The sequence below is a fragment of the Necator americanus genome, chromosome V, assembly GCF_031761385.1.
Source record: "Necator americanus strain Aroian chromosome V, whole genome shotgun sequence".
Taxonomy (NCBI): Eukaryota; Metazoa; Nematoda; class Chromadorea; order Rhabditida; family Ancylostomatidae; genus Necator; species Necator americanus.
The window spans coordinates 2432445-2455775 of record NC_087375.1 but is presented as its reverse complement, the minus strand read 5'-3'; the positions used below and the strand labels follow the sequence as shown (position 1 = coordinate 2455775).

General features: G+C 35.0%; 1 protein-coding gene across 1 annotated transcript; it reads right to left on the bottom strand.

Moving 5' to 3' along the window:
* Positions 1–3410: 3410 nt before the first annotated feature.
* On the bottom strand, positions 3411–19266 carry RB195_012731 (uncharacterized protein; the record flags this gene model as incomplete). The annotated part of the gene is made up of 14 exons (XM_064202240.1): positions 3411–3473; positions 3573–3635; positions 3697–3783; positions 5299–5419; positions 5491–5582; positions 6163–6312; positions 8755–8906; positions 11542–11706; positions 12861–12957; positions 13047–13190; positions 14612–14760; positions 18191–18304; positions 18451–18591; positions 19161–19266. The coding sequence occupies 14 exons, from the start codon at positions 19264–19266 to the stop codon at positions 3411–3413; spliced, it is 1644 nt and encodes a 547-aa protein (XP_064058121.1).
* Between the last annotated feature and the right edge of the window lie 4065 nt (positions 19267–23331).

Genomic DNA, 23331 nt, shown 5'->3' with positions numbered 1-23331 from the left:
GATTCCATAACAGGGAACAAATCGATAGCGATGTTTGGCAGAATGCGTGCCTAACACCAGCCAGTGGATTCTTCCACATACTAGGCAACGTTCCAATGGTGTATAATCAATTCTCGATATGGATAAAAGATAAATAATAAAGGATAAAGTGTCTGGCGCCAATCAATCCGCTCGGGATCCGTCACCACGTTCACTTCAATTCAGAATCGTTTAAGATTTACGAAGGTGTGACCGACCTATACAATGACTTGCGGTGGCTAGCCGATAGGTCAAATCAGTTATCCTCCCAGGCAAGTCTCTTACCAATCTTTCGACCCCGGATGGATGAAGGACTTTATGACCACTATGGTGGATTCGAACCTCCGATCGATCGTGCAGACACAACGTAACCTCTTATCGACTTCGCTGAAATCGCACATAAAGTACAGTGATAAATAACTAACAAGCTTTATTTAGGCAAAAATCTTAGCAACAGAGAAAATATTAGTTTACAGTCGACTTGATTATGTCTTTCACGGAATATGCAAGATTTAATTTCAATAGTTTCTCGATTACTTTTATTATAAAAGAAGAAGAAGAAGAAGAAGAAGAAGAAGAAGAAGAAGAAGAGGAACCAGCTTACAACTTGCAATGTTAAGGCGGCGATAGTCCTCAAGAGTCAAAATTTATTTTTAGCTCTGCTTGAGAAATCCGATGAAGTTTGGGAAAGTTGTAGTGATCAGCTACCGTTCAAAAGACTACCCGTAGCTAGATGTAGCTGTAACAGTTCGACTCTGGAAGCATCTTCACAGCACCACTAGGAGCTAAACTAGGATCCTATATACACATTGAACAAACCTCATTTCTTCAGAGAAAACCTTTAAAACCATCCACTTTGATTAAGGGTACTGTACATTTAGGTGGTGCAAGAAAATGCACAGATGTATATGTGTACATGAAAAAAATGGATTAATTTCCTTTCCGGTGAAGAAATACCATGAAAAAATCGTAAAATTCCCGATACAAGACTCAAAATCAAATCTTCCAGGAGTTTCAAGAATGAATACGTGGTAAATTTCCACTTGAGGTCCCTATATATTTTCATCCAGAGGGTCTCCAACGAACTCGCTCTGGATCAAACCTTGTCATCCAAACCCTGATAGCTGTCATTGAATCGTTGCGTCCTGGTTTTGAGAAAAGGACCTCGTGTGAGCTGTTCTAACCTGCTGGGTCAGGACTTTATCCTTGCAACACATGGCACGAAAGTGTTCAAAAAATCATTTAATTATTATTTATTTATTTGTTTATTTTATTTATCACCATTATGTCATTCATTTATTCAAAATTCCAAATTCAATTTATTTCATTTATTAATTTATTAATTTTAGTTGTCCCTGTTTCATTTTGTTTCTGTTCATAGTGCTTCTCCGTCTTTTTTTTCGAATGAACAAACAATAAATAAAACACAAATTGTCTTAAAATAATGTACACGAGAGTAAAGAATGACAGTACACAGCCTTTCCTTATTTTTCCACGGATATTTCCTAGTGCCATACAAACCGAAAAACTCAGATTCAACAATTTATTGAAAAGTCATGTGACGTCCCGCTTGAAGACGACATTTAACAATTTACAAAATCACATTAGTAGGAAAAAATACAGCAAGCAAGAAGAATCGCATCGTAAAAATACGAATGTACATAGATTCATTTTTTTTCTGCAAACGATACAGTAAGTACAGTATAAAGCATCAGAATGGTTTATGCCCTAATTTTAACAGAACCTATACCTACAATAATGTTTAAAATCATGAAAAAAAAACACAAACGTAGGCAAGAAAAAATCTGCTCAAAAAACACGAATTCGATCGTTATGAGATCTTCTGCGATACGTACGTGAAAAAATTGGCTCTATCAGCACTATTAGCGAATATTTTCATAAATATTGGGCATTATTGAAATGATAGAAAAAGATTATCGTATGTACCATGTAGTCTACTGTAATGGACTTTTTTTCATTTCATTTTTTCATTCAATCATCCTTTTTCTTATCATTTCCCTATTTTCTCTTCTCAATCGTGCTACATGAAAAAAGAAATAATCGACACACGCTTCAAATCACCTTAAAAATAGATGTTAAACATAAAAGTACAGTACTCTTCCGACTACAGTATAATATCTCGCGACACGATTTCCGGACAGATACGTCACGTCAACAGAACATAGATCACCTTGGAAAACTTGATGAAAAAAGAAGAGACAGAATTTGAAAAAAAGAGAAAGAAAAAATGGAATGATTCTAGCCAGTAATAATTTAAGTTGGCATAAAGAACAGCAGATAATGTGACAATCAGAAGGCATAGTAACATATATTGCAATAAATCGATACCATAGGATTTTTCCCCAAAAGAGATAAAGTACAAAGTGGTGTGAGATCGTATGCAAACGAGCGAGAAAAATCACATAAAAGTAAGTAAAGCAGTAGAAGTTAGTTAGTAAATAACTTGCTTGATAAAAAGCTGATACTGTACAGACGTTTTTTTTATATGTAGTTTTTCTCCACAAACGGAAAGCGCTAGAAAGCTCACGGAAGAAATCAACTTCCAGGATGGCAAAAAAGAAAAGAAAAAAATGCGGTCTGGCATGCCACAGTGCCGCTCACGTACAGTTCAAAACTATCACAATACGTTGTCGCTTTCCTGATCGATCCTTCATCATATGTGTTATGGATCGATAAAATTTTAAAAAGAGGTTTACTGATCTCGTTGATGAGTTGATGATGTCTGTTCACGATTTTAAAGTTTACCTATGAATCCTCTATTGAATTTCTATGTAAAAATTCTGTATTTCTCTTAAAATTACTCATTTATTTCTATTTCTTATTTCTTATTTTTTAAAATTAATTTTTAATTTCAATTTCATATTTTCCATTTCTTATTTCTTATTATTTCTTATTTCTTCTAAATTCATCTAAAAAAAATCCGAAAAATGTCGAGAAAACACAGATTGTCATTTTTGTGTTCTGATTTAAATATTTGTATACAGTTCTAATCGATATCCTGATCCTGATACAGTTACATCAGTAGATGACCATTTCGTGAACAGATTTCATTCATCGCCATATTTTTCATTAAAAAAGAATTAAATTTGTGAAAAAGAGATTTCTTATCGAAAACAACGTCTACAATGGGATTAATAGCATCTTAATTTCACAAAAGTAGACTTTTCAGGATCTAGGGAAACGAATGAACGTATTTTTCAGGTTGGTACTACTATGAACTCACATTTTCATTTTATTTTCATAAACTCTTCGAACTTTCGTACGTGGCTCAACCAGACCAGGTCAGGCTTAACATTTTCTTAGGATTTTGGTAATTGGCTATTATTGTTGTAACGAAGATGTGCGGATCCATAAATTTTTTTCTCTCCTTTCTACAGTATTTTTCTTATGAATTCAACTTCAGACGATTGTTCTAATAACGATTCCTGATGTGGCTGAAAAAAAAAATCAATTATATGTAGGTAAATAGCAATCTCGAAACGAGTACTGTAAGAAATCGAAGGGATTTTTGTGGACTTAAGGTAGAAACTTACTACTTCTCGTCGGTTAGAAATCTTATCACATCGGCACATCGGTGGATCACAACATGGTGTTAGCTGAAAAATTGTGGGAGTGAGGGAAAAACGAGGAGAAAATCAAATTCTCTCGATCGCTTACGGTTTTATCAAAATGACCAAGTTGACTCGTTACTGGAATCAACGTTTCACGATGATTTCGTAGAACTTCAGCGGCAAGAGATCTCATCTGAATGAATTTTAAGAACTTCAGGATTTTTAAACGTTAACTTTTATTTTTCTAAGATTTGCTAAGATAAGATTAATATTACTAACATTTTCAAATGTGAAGATTTTATTAAACAATATTTTATTTTTTAGTCAGAAACTGAGAAAGTTGACCATTCGGAAGAGTTCAAAATTCAAATATTAACTTTCTTGTTTAAAAAAAATCAGGAACGTGTTAAAAATATTATAAAATTGACGAGAATTTGTAGACTTGATAATTGGTTGAGTGATTGATTGATTGATTGATTGATTGATTGAATTGATAACTGATTTGAATTGACGATATTGGAATCCCATAGCTTCACAAATATGAACGTAATCCTGCACAATCACCAGTAGTAATCCAGGAAGAGGCGAGTGAAACAGCCTTGGTTTCAATGGTCCCCAAGATAATGCAATTTTTAATTTTTTAATTTTTTTAAAAAAATAAAACGATGGCAATCCACAAACCGTCCATGATTGAGGACGTTAAAGAGTTTGTGCTATTTATTTGAATGACACTATTTTAATCGCAGACATTGGACGTGGACGACAATAGAATTGCTTGCGTTTATTTGCGTTGCAAGTTGTATCGTAGGGGAGACGTGTGCAACCAAGGCTGTTCATCTCATCTTTTTCATGATTATCTGGGGGAATTAAGCGTGATCACGTTCCGTTACGTGAACTGGACCCTTATCTCTTTGTGGAAGGATTCCAACACCGTAATATAATAATAATATAATAGTCGTAATATACTGCTTTTTGACCACTCTTCTATGGAAAATTTAATTTGTTAGTTCTACAAAAAATGTGTTTCCAATGAGAATAGGTATAAATATAAAAATAATTTCAGGAAAATAGCTGTATAGAAGATCATGGTCTGAATGACGTGAAAATCACTACAAGAATGTGGTGCCAAATTTGCAAGTTGTTGATTTTCCAGGAAACAAACGGTAAACAAAGAGGCAGTCCGTTGCTGTTTTGCATTTTTCCCGTTAAAGACAGCACACCACGAACATCTGACATGGTCTGGATTTCCCATGGAAAGCTTCTATACAGGATCGTAGACTGCAGAAAACCAGGTGGTTCCGCCCATCTCACCGTAATCGCTATAAAAAACGAACCGAAAGCTGCTGAATTTTTTTACGACGATTTGCATTGCAACGCGCCACCCTTGCGTACGCGCCGCATCAACGAGCGAGCCGTCGAGGATTAATAACGTCTCTTCACCAACCTATTCAGATTAAATTAGTAAATAGACTCCTGCGGGGGATAGAACATGTACATAGAGACATAGAGGCGCGTTCTAACGGACTTCGTAGGATTTAAAGCGATTCCCATGTCGCTTATTACGACAATCACGGAGAGATGAGCGGAACTACGTGGTTTTCTGCAGTCTACGACTTCGTATAGAAGCTTTCCGCGAGAAATCCATGACTAATCAGATCTATGGCATGGTCCTTTTAAAAGAAAAGGTTTATCAAGTTGTAAAAGTCACCTGAAGAACGAAATCGCTTCCTTCAAGAGCAAAGCGCTCGTACGGATCTTTGATCAAGTTGAAAACAAGTGGTGGATTGTGCACTGTTAGATGTTCGTCTGGACAAACTTGGGACACGTACCTAAAGCAAATTTTGGAGGAGTCATGGAGTACATGAAAATATGTGCGAAATCCACGACTAGAACAACCTACCAGTCTGCTCTTGGCTTCCCATTGGGACAAAAGTGGGAAAGATTTGGATCAATCGAATTGTTTAGGAAAATTGGTGAAGTTTTGTAGTGTATCTAAAACAATCTATTTAAAATAGGTTTCAACTGCAATGATATAAAGTCCGTAGGTTTTTTTTTCAACAAGAAGAGAAATTTTTCGTTGTATTGTTTTCTTTGTAGTAAACACGGTTTCAGTTTTAGTTTGCTATCACCATCGTGGGAAACGTGAAACACACCCAAAATCGAAGAAACACACCCAAAATCGAGCGCCTGACTGATCAATTTATTCGACGAAACTACTCTGTACACCGCAGTTCATCAAGCTTGGAGAATAGAAGTTAACCTGTGGAGTCAAAAAATGTTTTATATTGAATGTTTTATGTTTTTATTCTACAGTTAGTAGATCAGAGAGGTCCACATCACTCTGAATCTTAAAAGAATTTCTTATAAAGACAGGTCACTTTCAGTGCTAAGCGTGCTTGTTCCATCATCTTCCTCATCTCACTATGTACATCATCTAAACTAGGACTAATTCTGCGGGTGGTAATTTTTATAACTTGAATAAATTCAAAATAACTTGTTTTGAGGATTTTACAGCGGATAACTAATCGATGTTAAATGTCTTGTGTGGTTTAAACTCTAAGGAGAATATTACCTTTATGTTTCCAATTCGAACTGCCATTAGTTTTGTGTTGCAATAATAGATGATCGGTCTTCTCCTTCCCAAATATCCAGGTGGTTCATCACTTATTCCGAGAAGTTCATCCAGTATATTCGTTCCATCTAGATGCAGCTGTGGTTTAGCCTTAAGAAAAGAAAAATTCAACGTTCTCTACTAAAAAAAAAGCTAATTATTGATCTAGCCACATTTTCCGTGCTTTACAGTATCATCATGTTCTGTACGTACGGATTTGTTTTTGTGTACGCGTTCATCCGTCTGTATGCTACGAAGGTGTACGGTTTCATGTAGTGGAACAGTGGCTACATCAGCGCACCGGGGACAGAAATTTGGCACTCGGTCGTTTTGATTGCAGCAGCGCAAATAGGCGTAATCAGAAGATAAGCGAAGATGTGAAGGATCCGTTTAAAGGCATCACCCCACGAATCTGGGTTGGTATGGATTTCCGATGGCTAAGGACTATACGGGACCGAAGATTGCAGAAACGGGTGGGATAACGCTCGTTCCTTCCTAATTGCGGTAGAAAAAACGGCCAGGAAGATGCGACTTAAACACAAGGCTAGCGCGCTCCAATAGAACTCGTCGTAGGAAACAGGGTCCCGGAACGCTCGAAGTTCTATTGGAGCGCGCCATCTCTGTGCACGCGTCGCATCTTTCGGGCTGTTTTCACGACAATTAAGAAGAAATGAGGGTTATCTCACCCGTTTCAGCAATCTAAGATCCCGTAGAGTCATTAGCCATCGAAAATCCATACGATCCCAGATTCGTGGGATGATGCCTTTAATATTAGCGCTGCGTCATAAAGTGTGAACAATTAGTTAAGATTTCAAACTTCGGCATATGTTTTGTTTGTTGCCAAAGATTCCATGTTTCCCTCAGAGATTCGACGGTTCAGGGTATGGGCTCTGGCTCTCTGCTGCTGGACACAACAGCACATTTTGCAGTGTATGGGAACCCTTTGCCACAAAACACTCTAGCCAGTCTGCCACATAACAGTTATATACATAGCTCGTACGCTCCCAAGGCGTATATTCAAGTGCCTGATTGCGGTTAGTAAAAGCAGCGCCACCACTTTGCCCCACAAAATCACTTCAAAATCATTTGGGAGAAAAAATGAGACGTCAATGCATGATTGCGGTTTTAATCGTTTGCTTCTAATATTTAAATTGGAAGACTTGAAATAAATTTCAAATTAATAACTTTTTTCAGTACTACATTAATTTCAAATTTAATTATTCCTATCTTCATATTACATCCTATTCCCTTCCAATTTCCCTAAGCATTTCTATTGCTATTTTGTCATGGTTCTGTTGAAGCGCATTATTTATTCGGCCTACCTTATTTCACTTTCTTTGGTGAATGCTAGGACGTCTCTGATCTTCGATCGATGACAAAGGACTGAACTTCGAATCCCTCCTTCAATTGCGTGAAGGGATACTCTTAGCAACACCTTTTTAGCTGAGCGTTCTAAACCGCTCTTTACTGCTTGTTCGCCTCCGGGATCAGGTCATTCATCATGTTAATTTCTCGACCTGGATGTGTATAGCTGGAAATTTATGCATGAATAGGGCATCAAAGATCCATCCAAACGTCGTCTTGTGCTAAATGAGCTGGAGCACGATCAGATACACGTTTCATGAAATTCGACCAGCATTCTTTGCATCTGATTGATGCTTGATGTTATCAGAACGATGTCATCAGTGAATGAAAGATGGTGTGAATGTAACTGTATCCTTATGCATAGAGTGAAGACCCCTAGATTTCTAGGATCTTCATCATAGTTTCCATCTCAATTAATTTGAATTCGTCCTTATTAAAGTCGACCAAAGTAAGACACATCGGCACTTTTAGTTTCGCTATATTTCTGAGAGTTTTAAAACGTGTGTATCCGCCCTGGCCCCGTGCCCTTCCTCTTGAGGTCCCCCCACTCGGTTCGCCCAGGTTCCCTGACGGATTCTTCCATTCTGGGTTAAGCTCGTCATCCAAAACCTGGTGTCCGTTTGTTTACTGTAGCGTTCTGGGTTTGGGAAAAGGATCTTGCGTGAGGATCTCCCACCTTCTATAGCAGGAGAATGACCTGCTAACCCACCACACGTTATGCTGTGAAGGGCTAACCTTGCTGTGTGAAACTTAGGCGAACTGAGCTCTGTTCCGCCTTGTTTTTTTTATGGGACACTTGTAGGTGTTTGTTTTCAAATAAATAAATAATTAAATAAATATGGTCGTCAACTTTTCGAAACCCTGCTTGTTCGCATAGCTGTCATCCATCTATTTTCTTCCGATCCTATCTTCATTTTCGGATTGGATCAAAGATGAAACTTACTTCTGGTGAAGTCTAATGCAGAGATGATCTGCTAAATCAAATCTAAGCTAACAAATAATATTATTATCTAATATTTACATTCTAATTGTATATTATTATATTCTATTTATATTCTATTCTATATAATTATATTCTATTTGTATTCTATTATTATTTTATATATATATATGTAATATTTCTTCCGTATCAATCACTTATTTTATTCCGTAGAACAGTAGTACAAGGGAAAAAAGCGAACGTACTACCTGGAACTTGCAGTTCTGCATATCCCGGAATGTACGGTAAAGATCCATGCTTGAAATGACTTCATTAGAGACTCGTCCTGCCTTTACAGTTCCAGGTTGCCATGCGATAAAAGGAATACGAAATCCTCCTTCGTATGAGTTGGATTTTCCGCCTATAAAACATAACAAACATAAGATTTAAGCGTATTCATACTGCTAAACGAAGGTAACAGGTTAACTGTCGAAAATTTACGCAGCTTCTGAGAAAAAACGACATTTACAATTTTTCTCCTGTTCTATGTGAAAAAATCCCTTGAACCTTCCAAGAAATTTTATAAAATTTTTTTAGTGTAAATTTAATAAAATTCTCTGTGTAAAGCACAGTTTCTGCTTTCTTTCTCTCTTCTTTTCAGCTTCGCAGATCTATGACTTGATCTTACGTACTGAAATTTAGTAGGACGTTTATTAATTAATCCGTTAATCGGTACTACAAGGCATAGCATCAGCGAAACCTTACCTTCCACAGAACGCTGATCTTAACGGTAATGATGTTTTATTTTTTTATTTGATTGATTTTTGTTTTCTAAAATCATAAAGTGGACCCATAAAATGGACAAAATGGAGCACCTTTTATTTCCTTCTTTTCGACACCTTTTATTTCCTGCCCTCTGATTGAAATGATGAGGTCAATGCGGGTGCTTGTGAAATCCTCAGAGGCAGTTTCAACGCTCTTATCGCTTTAATTAAGTGCAAAAAAAAGACAGAAATTGTCCTGTCTCTGCTCATTGCAATGGCGTTGCAATTTACTTGATTAAAAAAAAAGAAGAAAGGAAATTAGTGGAACACTTAGAAGATCAAAAATCCAGCAGCCAACGAAACCAAATTCTCCGTTAAGAGAATAACATTTTTATAATGTTTTTTATTTCCATATAAATTCTGAAAAAGCTACAAATTCTAATAAAAAAACGCTCACAACTTCTTCCACAATACAATGCTTCGTGCAGTGAGACAATTTATACTTGACGCATTCATCCAGAAATGGATTCCACCATGCCAGACTAGTACAACTACCTCCACAAGGCTGTGAGTTGTCCTCCGATACGGTCCCAGATTGGTTCACGAAAAGCAGAAAACTACGAGAAAGGCAACTATGGTGCCAGAGTTGTTCCAGCTCAAGAAAACACTGATACGGGGTCAGTATCAGTGTTTTCTTGAGCCTTAGACTTGATACATCCTTCTAAGGTAAGAAAGATAGGAGAGAAGAAAGAAGATAAGAAAAAAAGAAAGAAAGATGGAGGTAAGAAGAACGAGACGAGGTGAGACGGGCAGGTGCTAGTCAGAAGCGAGTACAAAGTGTCAGATTAAAGCACTGATGCTTGGAAGTAATAAGATGATAAATAAATTAATTAATAGATAAACAAATAGATAAATAAATAAATAAATAAATTGCGATGGAAAACAATTAAATGAATTTATTACGAATTCCAGTAAAAAGCGTTGGCGTAGGAGGATTGGTAAGCCAGAGCTTTTTTCCTCCTTATATAGATAGACCAGCCTGAACGTCCGGCTAAAGCCGGCTAAAGCCGGACGTTCAGGCTTTTTTTGGTGTTCACTTCGTCTTCACCGATCAATAAGAAATAACAGTAGCGACATTTTTTGTAAAATTAGAATTGCTTCTTTCTATCAACGCTTTCTTCAATCTTTTTACCCGAAATTTTAAGCATAGATGAAAGATTTTATGGTTTCTCCTGTCAGTTCAATATTAGGAGAACAATTATTCTATATTAAGAGAACAATCAAACTTGATTTTACATTTATGTTTCTCTTAAACCTCCACAATTTGGGAACATTATTCGAAGTATGAATTTCCTTCGTTCTCAACTCTCAGCAAAGAACGATGAATACGTGAATATCACTATCGTAATACGATGTTAGCAGCATCATGGAGACATGCTGGGAAATAGATATGCGAAGGAACCATAGAAATCCATTCTACTGTGTTGGGGCTCCCGCGCACCAATCCGACATAGTGGGAACCGTCTCTCCTCATTCTATAACTTTCTGGCACCGGCGCACCATTCCGACCCTATGGGACCTGTCGCACCCCATTTTACAGCTAACTGGCTCCGGGGCACGAATTCGTCGCCGTAGGACCCGTCTCCTTCTCTTTCTGAAATTTCTTGACTGAGACACACATACAAAGACGCACACACTTGACTGAATAAGCCCGTTATTTTACAGCATGATAGTTAGCAAATTTGGAAGCACATATTCATATAAAAATTTATTTACCATCACTAACATATGAGAGAAACTATTTACCATCACTAACATATGAGAGAAACTAACTTGCCCTTATCAAAGCCAACATACATACGTCTATCGCTTTGGACAATGGTGAAAAGGTAGAGTGCTCGCCTATCAGGTGCATGGGAATGGTTTGACACCTCACCGATGCAGCGTTTTGCATCTTTGAGGAGTATTTTCGTGACACACAGACAAACACACACGGACTAAGCGCGTTATTATATAGCATGATTATATAAAGTTTTCGTGCCTTATTTTTTAGTTTTCTCACTTTTCCACGTGACTGCGTCGAATCCTAAACCTACGTTTCAGCGACCATCACTAGAGCCGTATCAGCTAGAGGAAATAATCGGACTTTTCCTACTTTTATCAAGGAACTGCCAATATTTTAAATTTCGAGGAAAACAACTGCTTTTTAACATTTGAAATCGTAGAGTAGTGATGTACTGGTAGAGAACGGTGATTATCGACGAGATTCTAAAAAGAAACATAAACTCCTACCCTTAAGGCCAGCCGTAGAACCACCATTTAAGCACAGTTCAATATGTGGTCCATGATCCGACATAAGAATTACGAGTGTGTTCTCGGCGATCCCTGCGTTCACAAGACTATCCAGAACCTGGCTAACTGCCCATGACATTTCATTGATTGAATCGCCATAAATTCCTGAAATATTAGTATAATACCTCTCTGAGAACCAGAAGAGAACCAGATAAGTAAATAAGTAGAGATGAATTTATTTTTGCATCTATTTGAGAGGATGATTAAGATCGCTGTTAATAGCAAGATTAAAAAGCAATAACCACAACGAGGGAAATCCTGGAGACTCAATAAAAAAATAAACCAAAATAAAATGATTTCCTGGTGAAAATAAAAAATGAATTTTCGATAAAAATAAAATGATTTCTTGGAGAATAAAAAATAAATTTTCCGTTAAAATAAAATGAATTCCTGATGGTGGATTATGGGAACTTTCCTTCTTTGAAACCCATAGGATGTCCCAAGTTGCGGAAGAGTTCCATGGAATTAAAAAAAGAGGCGTTTAAAAAAAATTGTAACTTAATTGGAGTTGACTTATTAGTTCCAGCAAAACAAATTAGCCTAAACACTACACAAATCACAATGGTTCTTGTCCTAACCAGAATTTGAAGATGAATATTTAAAGAAGAACCTGCCCTCAACACACATTTTCCACAACTTTTAGGATAAATAAGGGCCAAACCTACTCCATGTTTATCCGCGGTTTTTTTTTTGTCTTGCGCTAAAAAAAAATAGTGTTTGTCAGTGGTTCAAAAATTTCGCTTTAAAGGAAATTTGTGTAAGAACCAATATCCAGGGAAGTCTTGGCTTAGTGTGCTTTATTTGCTACAAAAAGTACCAAGAAAAGTACAAAAAGTACAAAAAGTGTCACCAACAAACGACATAAATAACGTTAACGGGACAAATTTTGATTTATTTGATTATTTATTTTTTGTATGTTGTATGTTTTTTTGAGGTTTCTGCTAATTTTAATGCTCTTCGAGTTAGAAAAAAATATCCAAGAGAAAAAAAAACAGGGAGCGGGATATCCTTCGAAGTTTGCTTGGGGATAAAGTGAAGTGGTTCTCTGGTAGAAAAGTTTGATTCCAATTAATTGATTTGTTCTCTTATTTTTTAATGATTTATTCCAATATTATCCAGTAATACAATATCCAGTAATAAATATTCCAATATCTTGTAGAGGAACATAATGCAAACGTTCGCTTGAACTAAAGAAGCTTAACTTCAATTCTATCCGGAAATACGGTTAAGGATCAAATATGAATTGATTTTCTACATACCTCGAACAGATGTCCCAAGAAAATTAGGACTCGCAAATTGTGTGCTGTGCACTTGAGGAAAGGAGAAGTAGAAGAAAAAAGGTCGTTCCTTTTGATCCTAGAAGAATTTCCGTGTTTTTGTGTACATAGATTTTTTTCTTTCGAGTTTTTTTCTAATTTCTAGAAAAAAAAATCATATTCGCTTACTAGCTGCATTCTCATTCGTAAAAATCGTCTCCAGTCGTGCACAAGATTTTCCGTCATCCATTCAAAACGTATTGGTTGTTGAACGATTTCATCGCCATCGTATAGAAAACACATTGAAGGATCCGGTCCATTTGTATAGTATTCCTGTAACTGGTATCCTAAGATTTTGTTCATTAGTTCTACTTTCTTACGGTAGATTTATTTTTAGAAGAACTCCAAAAGCTGTTGTTGATATTGGTTCACGTGCATCTTGTAACTTATTAACAGTTATAACTGTAACTGTAAACTGTAACTTATTTTTCTTTATCCTTAAACTTTAACTCATTATCTAAAATGCAATTATTAAGGTACTAGGTACTAAGTATAATTTATTCTTCGTTAACTTTTAACTGTAACTTATTGACTGAAATGCAATTTTTGCTATTTATATTATATTCATATTATGTTATATTAAAATTTTTCACGTGAATAATTTATGCAAATAAATATGCTTTACATTGTCGGTACGAATTCAATTGTATTTATACAAAAAAATCACTTAGTTTAAAAAGGTCAAGGAAAGCTCGCTTTTCCTCCAGACAAAACTGATCACTACAGCTTGGAAGGTCACAACTGTAAATGTATAAAATGTTCTGTTTTCTTAGTAGTTATGCGCTGGGTGTTTACTTATTTATTTATAATATTTATAATAAAGCACGGGTTTCATTGCCAGTTGTGGCGGTGATTCAAGAGCAGCTTCTGCTAAGCGCGGATGTTGATCCGCGGTCCCGGCTATGAATAGGAATTAGCTTGTAGTGTAAGTAAGAGCTTCTTCTAGTGGCTACTCATACTTGTTGTCTTGTTTACCTTCATTCAATGCCGCTTGTGATTAGCATCGCAAGCGGCATCGAAGCCGTTGAAGATCATACAACGTTATTCCCGTGTCCGTGTCCGTGTCCGTGTCCGTCTTGCAAAACACATAAACGCGTGTTTATTCATAATTAAGGCCGGGGACGGAGGAACGTGTAGCGTAGTGGATATGTAATGCAAGGAGGAGGAGGAGGAGGAGGAGGAGGAGAGAAACGACGTCGGCGACCACGGTGCCGACGGTGACGATGACGATGACGTCAGGATGAAGCAGTTCGTGGATTGATTATTCATAGATTGTTGCTGGAGCTCTCCGAGGATTTGCTCTGACTCTGGTTCAGCTAGCTAGCTAGCTCTAGTAGAACCTAACCAAGAGCACGTGACGGTAACGTGACTTGTACGTACGGTAATGTGACGTGTACGTACGGTAACGTGACGTGCACGTAACTGATCGCATGCTTATCCGGATGATTGAAGAAGATTCCCGAGGGGAGATTTTAAAATGAAGCGAGTAATAAAATTTTTTTAAAGGATCATCGATCATTAATTATGAAATGGAAAGTCTATTTATGTATCTATGACGAAGCGGTGGAGTTTGATCATTAAGAACTTGATTTAGGACGCCATTCATTCACTCATTCATCCACTCATTCATTCACTGATTATTGGCGCCAATGATGCGTGTAAATAGCAAAAAATTCGTATTTTGTACACCTCACCTGTGTCGTATCACATTGCCATGCGTTAGTGAACGGTAAATTAAGACCGACAAAATCAAATCCTCTTCGTGATGGCAGGTGGGCACCATCCGTGCGATTATGTTCGTTAATACCTAGATGCCATTTCCCAACCATTCCAGTTACGTAACCTAAAAAAAAAGCACCAAATATTCTGGAAGGAAGCCTAGCAGGGCGTGCAGATGATGTCCTTGTTTATGCATGAAATATGATCTATGATTCGTTCACTGAAAATTTTCCAAGAAAAAAGTCCATAAATGTGCAGCATAAAAATCAAGTAAACTGTCCTGAATAACGTGCTTATGTGCTTTGGAATCCGATAATTTTAAATGTGAAATTTTAGCTTAGGATTCGTGCCGCTTCGCGAAAAAATAAACTGAACGTCATTGAAGCTTCGTTTTGTTTGAAAAGGACCCAGGATTTCCATAGTTCCATTTAAAATGTAAGCCTATACTTCATTCATCGTGCGCTTAGGATTTCTTCTCCTAATGGCCCACTATGATGTCATATCTTCTTTAACCGACATTGAAGACAGCGCGCATTTTTTTTGGGGGGGGGGAGGAGGAGGAATCCGGTGCGTGGGACAAACAAAACGATTTTAATGTGCTATATTCGTATCATATTCGAAGACAATGAATCCGTTAGGTATTAAAAAAAAACTCTTAAAAATTAAGGAGTCAAAAAATGGCAGTTGAAAGGGTCCCGCTGTGTCCCACGATACCTACAAAAAAGCACGGTTCAAAGTTGAGCCGCGCTGTCGCCAAATCTGGTTCCTAAAACTCGACTCCAACAAATTTTTACACAAAAATTCCACACTTTTTAATTTTTTTTTTCTTCAATTTCTTTTTTCATTTGAAATATATTAGTTAGAGATCGTCGCCATCGTATTCCTAATAATTAAATATTAAAAATTATAGAATTTTTAATACGACAATGACAAAGAAAAAAAATGCACGAAGAAGGAAGATCCTAAGCTTATTATCGGAATTTCTTACTTTCTGTGAACTCCAACAATTATTTTAGTCATTTTTCTAAACTTCTTTAGTATTAATTTTTAATATAATTATTACTTATTACTACTATTACTTGTTATTATATAGTGTTATTACATTATATATTAAATTATATTATAATTATTCTATATTATATTATATTACCATATTATATTATCACCTATCTATTATTTTAATTAATTTTATTTATTTATTTCCACTTATTTAGCATTACTTATTAGTATTAGTGTCATTATTACCTGTTACTACTATTACTTACTATTAGTATTACCTATTTATTATTTTATTTATTTTCTTGCTTATTTATTATTATTTATTAGTATTAGCATTAGTATTACTTATTCCAACTAGTAACTTATTATTACTAGTATCACCTGTCTATTATTTTTAGTAATCCTTTTTAGCTTATTTAGCACTACTTATTAGTACTAGTATCAATATTACATATTACTAATATTACTTATTATTGGTGTTGCCTACTTATTATTTTACTCATTATTATTTTTTGTTTATTTAATATTACTCATTAGTAATAACCAATTGGTACAAATTATTATTGCTACTAATTATTAGTGTTACATGCCTACTATTATTTTAATTCTTAGTGATTTTTGCTTTATTTACTATTTATTTACAAACCTATTTCACTACCATTTCGCTAATCTCCCTTAGAATATGAATTAGGGAGAAAAATTCATTCTTACTTATTTTTACTTTATTTACTACTTATTTACAAACCTATTTCACTAACATTTCGCTAATCTCCCTCCTTAGAATTTGAATTAGGTTCCTTGACGTACATACATAGAATCTCCATATAATACCGTATTTTCTCAAGCTGAAAAACATGGCATTATGTTTGTTTTCGTCACAATTAACGTCAATACAGAGGTGTTTGAAATGTTGTGGAAAGCTCTGGAAATCGGAAATTGGTAATCAAAACTACGAATAACCAGGACGATTCCGTCTAATCCGTGAAAAAGAATCCAGATGAGAAAATGTGGAAATTTGAAGGCGCGGAACTAAATATTTCTTATGATTCCTCTTTTCTTTAGTATGTATTTATTTTATTTATTTACTTTAGGATTTTTAGGATTTTTAGGATTTTTGGGATTTTTCAGGACTTAATATCCGAGTACAAAATCTTCCTAGAAGTTCCAGAAATTTGCAGAAATTCTCCAAGCAATATAATATGTAAAGTTTTCGCAGGAAATCTTCTAAAAAGATCGTAGAATTTGCAGAATTTTTGCAGAAATGTTGCAGAACGTTTCCGGAATTCTCCAATCGACTAGAGTCCATTATTCTCTGCAAAAAGTATCTAGTTATACCCCCCGCGTGTTTGTTGTTTACAGTTGAATTTTCTTCACTGCAATCTGAGTGATTTATGATACGAATGCTAACAAAGACATTCTTCCGTCTCCACACATCCGCGGCTACAAATTATGGGAACGAATCCGATGTATAGCAAATTATCCGTGACTCCTATTACTACGGATATGTGGAACCGAACAAAATTAATGCAAATACGAAGTTCGATCTGTTTTTTTTTTCGTGTCATCAAAGAAAAATAAACAGTTATACAAATTACAATTGTAAAATAATATAATTATAAAATAGCAAAATAATAAAATAAAATAAAAACAGTGATCCTGAAAATCCTTGCAGTTTTCTATGATCTATGGACATAGGACAACGAAAAACGTGCTGCAAAGATATCATCGTATATGCGATTACAAACTAGTTCACGAATGGCTGATCTTGTTGTTGTTGTTGTTGTTGTTTTGTTTTCACGGTCAAAACAATGCTGATACGTTGGCGTTGTCATTCTAATCTCTTTGATAAAAAAAAATGGTCACAATATTCCGTTGATGTGAGTGGAAACAGGTCCATTAGTGTGTCATAGCACGACAAATAGAATTTTTTTTCTCCAAAAAGAGGCGAGCTATAGAATTTTTTTCTACAAATTTGTGTAATATAAAGGATAAAGTCCTGGGCGAATTAATCTAATTGGGATCCGCCAACACGTTTTTACTGTAATTCGTAAACGCTGAGGTTTTGCGACGCGTATTGGCCTAAAAAGGAACTTCCGAGGTCCGTCGATGGGTCTGGTCAGTATTTTTCCCCTTCCAGACAGGCCTGGTACCAATTTATTGACGCCGGAGGACACCCGCGCTTTTTCTTTTTCTTTAAGCTGTAATAAAAAAGTTTTTTTTCTGGTATGGTTGGCCCCGGGGCGGTTTCGAACTATCGATTATGAGATAATAGTGGAACTCTTACCGACAGCACTATACCCACCCTTACTTGTATATTTATATATATTTTTATAGTTCTATTTTTATTTTGAATGTTTTTATTATTTATTTATTCATATTTTATTCTTTTATTTCTATTTTATTGTTCTATTTATATTTTTTATTTTGCATATTTTTCGATGTATTTTTTACTTATATTTTGTAATAGATTTGTATAATTTTTTTTATAAAACCAATCAAAGAAAAAACTGTTTTTTCTTTAGGCTGCAACCAAAAATTAATTTTTTTTCTTTTACCTGCTTCTTTCAACATTTCAGCCATAGTGGTTTCATGTTTCGGGAGACCACCAATATCATAAGGCATGAATACTCGACGTCCACCGGTCACTCCAAGACGAATCGGAAGTCGTCCTGTGGAAATTAAACGAATGACCCAAAAAAACTCTTCAAAATCCGTGGAATCATGAAAAAACTTTTTAAAATCCGTGAATAATGTGGAATGTATTCGCTTTATAAACTTTGAAAAAATAACTTAAACTAGTATTTTTCTTATTTACCGGTCATCATTCCGGCTCTACTTGGGCTACACATACTATCCGCCGAATAGGCCTGTGTGAATCTTGTGCCTTCATTCGCCATTCGATCGAGGGATGTGTGTTCTTGTGTCGGATGTCCATAGGATGCAATGTCTCCAAAACCTGTAATATTTCTGTCAAATTCATAGCGTTTCAGTTAAAACATTAAAATTACATTATAGTTACATTGCAATTAATTAAAAAATCCGTCAGTTCATTTCACTAGTTATTTTTCTTGTTATTCTTCCTTTTCTTTGCATTTCTCATTATTTTTATTCTTTTTTTCGTAATCGTTACTTTAGTTCTTTTAGCAAAAAAAGAGCAAGAAAACGGGGAAAAAGAAGAGGAGGAGAAAGAAGATGAAGGAGAAGAGGAGAAGGACGAGGAGGAGGAAGAAGAAGAAGAGTAAGAAAAAGAAAAGAAGAAAAAGTTTAGCTGAGATGCTTCTAAGCCAGAAACTTAAACGTTGAAGTTTCTTGGTGGTAGAAATCGAAAGAAAGATCGAACAATGAGAAAGGAGAAACAGAAAAGAGAGAAGAGAAAAGAGAGAAATTGGGGTTTTTTTCATTGAGACATAAAAATATTCAAAGGTATTTTTTAATTTTAACACTATAATGCTTCCTTCCGTGCATTTCTCTCTGTAGTTAAAGCTTACTGTGAATACTGTACTGTTATACAGTAATACCACTCACCCAAGTCGTCAACCATTAATATCACGATATTCGGGTGCGATGGAGACGGTGGTTGTACACAGGATCGTACCGTACGCAATAACACCAACACCAACAATCCTTTCATCCTCATCCGAGCTCAGATATGGTATTCGAGCCCTTTAGATTGTGTCTTTCCTGTAGAAAATGAAAGAATGACGCACAGCAACGAAAAAAAATCACGAAATTCCCGAACGATGGCGAGATTTACGATCAGAATTTAAGCAAAAATCCAAGGACCATATTTTCGAGCATACGCTTAGGTTTCTGGCTAACTCTGCGTGTTATAAAACGTTCCCTGAAGGACCTGAAGGTGAATGGAAAGAGAAAGGAGCCAAGAATCCGTGACGATTGGAAAATCCAAGAAAATCAGAAAAAGAAGGAAATCCAAGTTTTGCAGGGCACACCTAATAAACTCATTTCGAAAAAAATAAATATTGAAAACATATTGAAAAGAAATATTGAAAAATTCAGAAAAAAAAACTCATTTGTGGTCATTATCACGTTTCATGAAAATCGCTACTCTTTCACAAATTTGGAAATTTATATTAGTATGTAGTAATTATGTATGTAATCATGAATTATTAATATATATAAGGGTAAAAATAAATTTATTGGATATTAAAATAATATATTTATTACATATATATGAATTATTTATTATGCGTATTAGACTTTGCAGCTTCGAAGAAAGCGACATCTTCAAGAACGCTAGGAACCCTGTTGTACTTCCTGACTTTTGAAGATATTTTGAAGATATATCTACTTTTATAGATTTTATAGTTTTTCTATTCAGAAAAAAAAATTGTTGAGGGAATTTTTCAAACGGGAACGGAAAAAAATTCATAGAATTTCTTCGAATTCGATTTAAAAAAATTCCATAAAATTCCATAAAAGGACAAAATTAAAACAACGAAATTGGGAAGACGTGCAAGTCATAAAGAATTTAAAACAAATATAAAACTGCTAAAAAAAATAATATATAAAACATAAAAATAAACTATAAATATAAAATATAAAACATAAAAATAAACTAAATATAAAACTGCTATAAAATTTAAAAAAAGAGAATAACCTCTGAAACAACGCAGTGAGCTCCTTGAGTTTCCGGAAAAAACGATTTCGGAATCATTTTTCACTAGCAAAACTCCAATTTCTATGCTAACTCCTCATTTCATCGAAAGTTTCATGGATAATCACCCTTCATATTCAAAAAAACTTCCTTGTATATGTGCAGAGTACAATTTACTACCCTATTTTCATTAACAAAACTCTAATTTTTAGGATAACACCTCGTTTCATCGAAAGTTTCATGGATAATTCTAATTCATGGACAATTCATGGATAGTTGAATTCTTCTCTATTCAGAGAAAAAAAAAACTTCCTGGTCTATGCATAATACAATTTACTGCCCTAATTAATTTGATTAGCAAGCGGCAGGTGTAACAGCTTTAATTAATTTCTAGCCGTAAGGCCGTACTGACGTGAAGCCGGTGAATGACAGCGAGTAAAAGAACGGGAGTTTTCTCTCTCGTCTGCCTTTTGAATTCATTTTGAATCTCGAGGACGAAAACAGGAGGGTGCGAAAAACATCATCATCATCACCCTAACATGGAAAAACATTAAAAAGACCTCTAAGGTTCTCTTTTATTTTTTTTGGTTCTATTTTATCTTACTATTATTATCTTATCTTTATTTTTACAGCTTATCAAAATCAGTACAATGCCTTATTCTAGCTTTTTCTTTTTGTTTTTATTAAATTCGCCTAAATACCTTTTCATAAATTTACGTTCCTCGTTCACTTTCAGTAAAATTTTAAAAAATATTTCAAATATTGATAATAATAATATAATATAATATAATATAAAATAATTATAATAATAATGGTGAATATCTCAAAAAAAAGGAAAATGGCTCCATTTTTCTTGTAAAGAAGTGGAGAAAATGAAGAAAATTAGCAAAAAAAAGGGGGAGGAGGTGATGATGGTGGTGGATGAGAGGCATCATTGAGTGTTCTGTGAAAAGACAAAAACGATCCATCATGCCCCGTTAAGTGGAATGGGGGGAGGGACGGCGTTAATCGGGGTGTTGATGTTTAATCCCTTAATGTACAATGTACTAGTAGACGGCTAATTTTACCTCGAAGATGCGATGCGGGCGAATTGATGCAAAAGCAAGGATAACATTTAATATTCCATAATCCGGAAAGGAAAATTGGGAAAATCCTCAATAAGACGGCAAATTTAGTATTTGTGCAGTTTGAGAATGCTGTGTCAGAATTCGTATGAGCGTATTCTAATTCCAAAATCAATAGGATGTTTTTTTCTAATTTTTTGTTTTTTGTTTTTTCTTTTCTTTCTCTTCTAAAGTTCTGATCTTGAATAAAAACATAAAAAAAAACAGTAAACGCGAAAAAAAAAGGAAAAGAAGCTAACTGAAGAAAAAAGAAATTAAGGAAAACGTATAAGAGTGCTATTGTTTAAAGAAATGCTTAGCAGAATAGAAAAAAAGGAAATGCAAGCAAAACAAAACTACATTTTCGTGACGATAGAATTTTTTTAGATTTTTTTATAATTAATTTCTAATTATTAAGTTTTGTGATTGTTTGTCACAATGCATCATTTTATTTTTTTCACCAATTTTTCTATATTATTTTATTTTAGTCATTACTATTAAACTAATAAAATAACGTTTATAAATTGGAAGGAGATTATCCTGGATATTCTCATTATTACTTCTTATTTTATGTCATTTTCCTCCGATTTTCTGGCTTTATTTGAGAGCAAAAAAATTATTCTTTATCAACTCCTCATCGTTCCTGGAAACAGTGTTCTTATGTGAATTTAATCCGCTATTAAATGTATGAGGATCCAAAATGAGAGAAAAGATGAGCAGAAACTCACAATGAGTTTGGCTATTAGAATTTTTTTGTGAATAATGGAGTAGATGAGTCGAAATATGCAAAAAAAAGCTTCAAAAAAAAAACAACAAAGTACAGATGTTTATTTCCTCTTGCAAAATTTGGTTCAAGATTTAATTCTAAAATTCTGTAAATTTTGGAGGGCACTCTTATTGAAGGGAAAATTCACAACAAAAAAAAATCTTTCGTTTTTTGTTGTTGTCATCGTTATGTCTCGAAACTGAATTCGAGCAAACCGAACTATTTCAGAAGCTTTTGAGAATGCTTGGATTGAATATTCGTGTCATAAATAACCATGAAAACGAGCAGAGTCGTTGACGCATCATCATCGCGAATGAACGAAGCACCGCCAGTGACGAGGAAGCCAGCCATTCATGCATTTTGTCGACTATTTGAGATTAAATTCGCATATACATAGAGATCCTTCCTGGATGCATTGGTCGATGATTCTTGTTTTGTTTTTTTTTTTATTTTGCTTGCAGCAGCTGCAGATATTTATTTTCTCCCGCAAAATTTGGCTAAAAAATTTAATCCAGAAATCAAAACTACATGTTTTTAGCGTTGGTAACGGTCTTGAACCAATCCCAAAATGCATAGATTTAGAGCAAAACTTGGACCCCCCTTGGACGCCAAATGACCGCCTTTTTCAATTTTTTTTTCAATTTTTTCTCAGTGTGAATGAGCCGGAAATGGACGTGAAGAACGAATGAACACTTATTATTAATTATTGTTAGAAGGTTAAAGTTAAAAAATTGCTATTAGCTTGAGACATTTTTTTTTATTATTTTTTTATTTAGCGAAAGCCTGGAATTCTCTATTTTCAAAATCAACTGTCACCTTCAGTTCGCTCGGCAACAAAACCAGGTTTCCGGTTCATACTTGAGGAATCTATGGATAAAGCCCATTCCCTTCAATTATTTTCAGGAATTGCTGCAAGCGAAGCTTCTGGTCAGAAAAGCCATCCATGTACATGTGTGGGTTAAGATCCGAAAGAGTTTCCGGAATGACATGCGTGAAAAGTCCGCTCGCTCGGCTACTCTTGAAAAATGTCAAATAAATTATTCACAAGCTCAAGCAATGACCGGAAGCGAAAATGTTGTGAACTCGAAGATCGACGTCATGCTGGAACTGCAAAAAATTTGATTGCAAAACCACTTACAAATAAATTTGTGGAGAAAAAGTAAGCAATAAATAAATGAAATAAATGTTCACCTAGGCGCCAGATATAAAAAA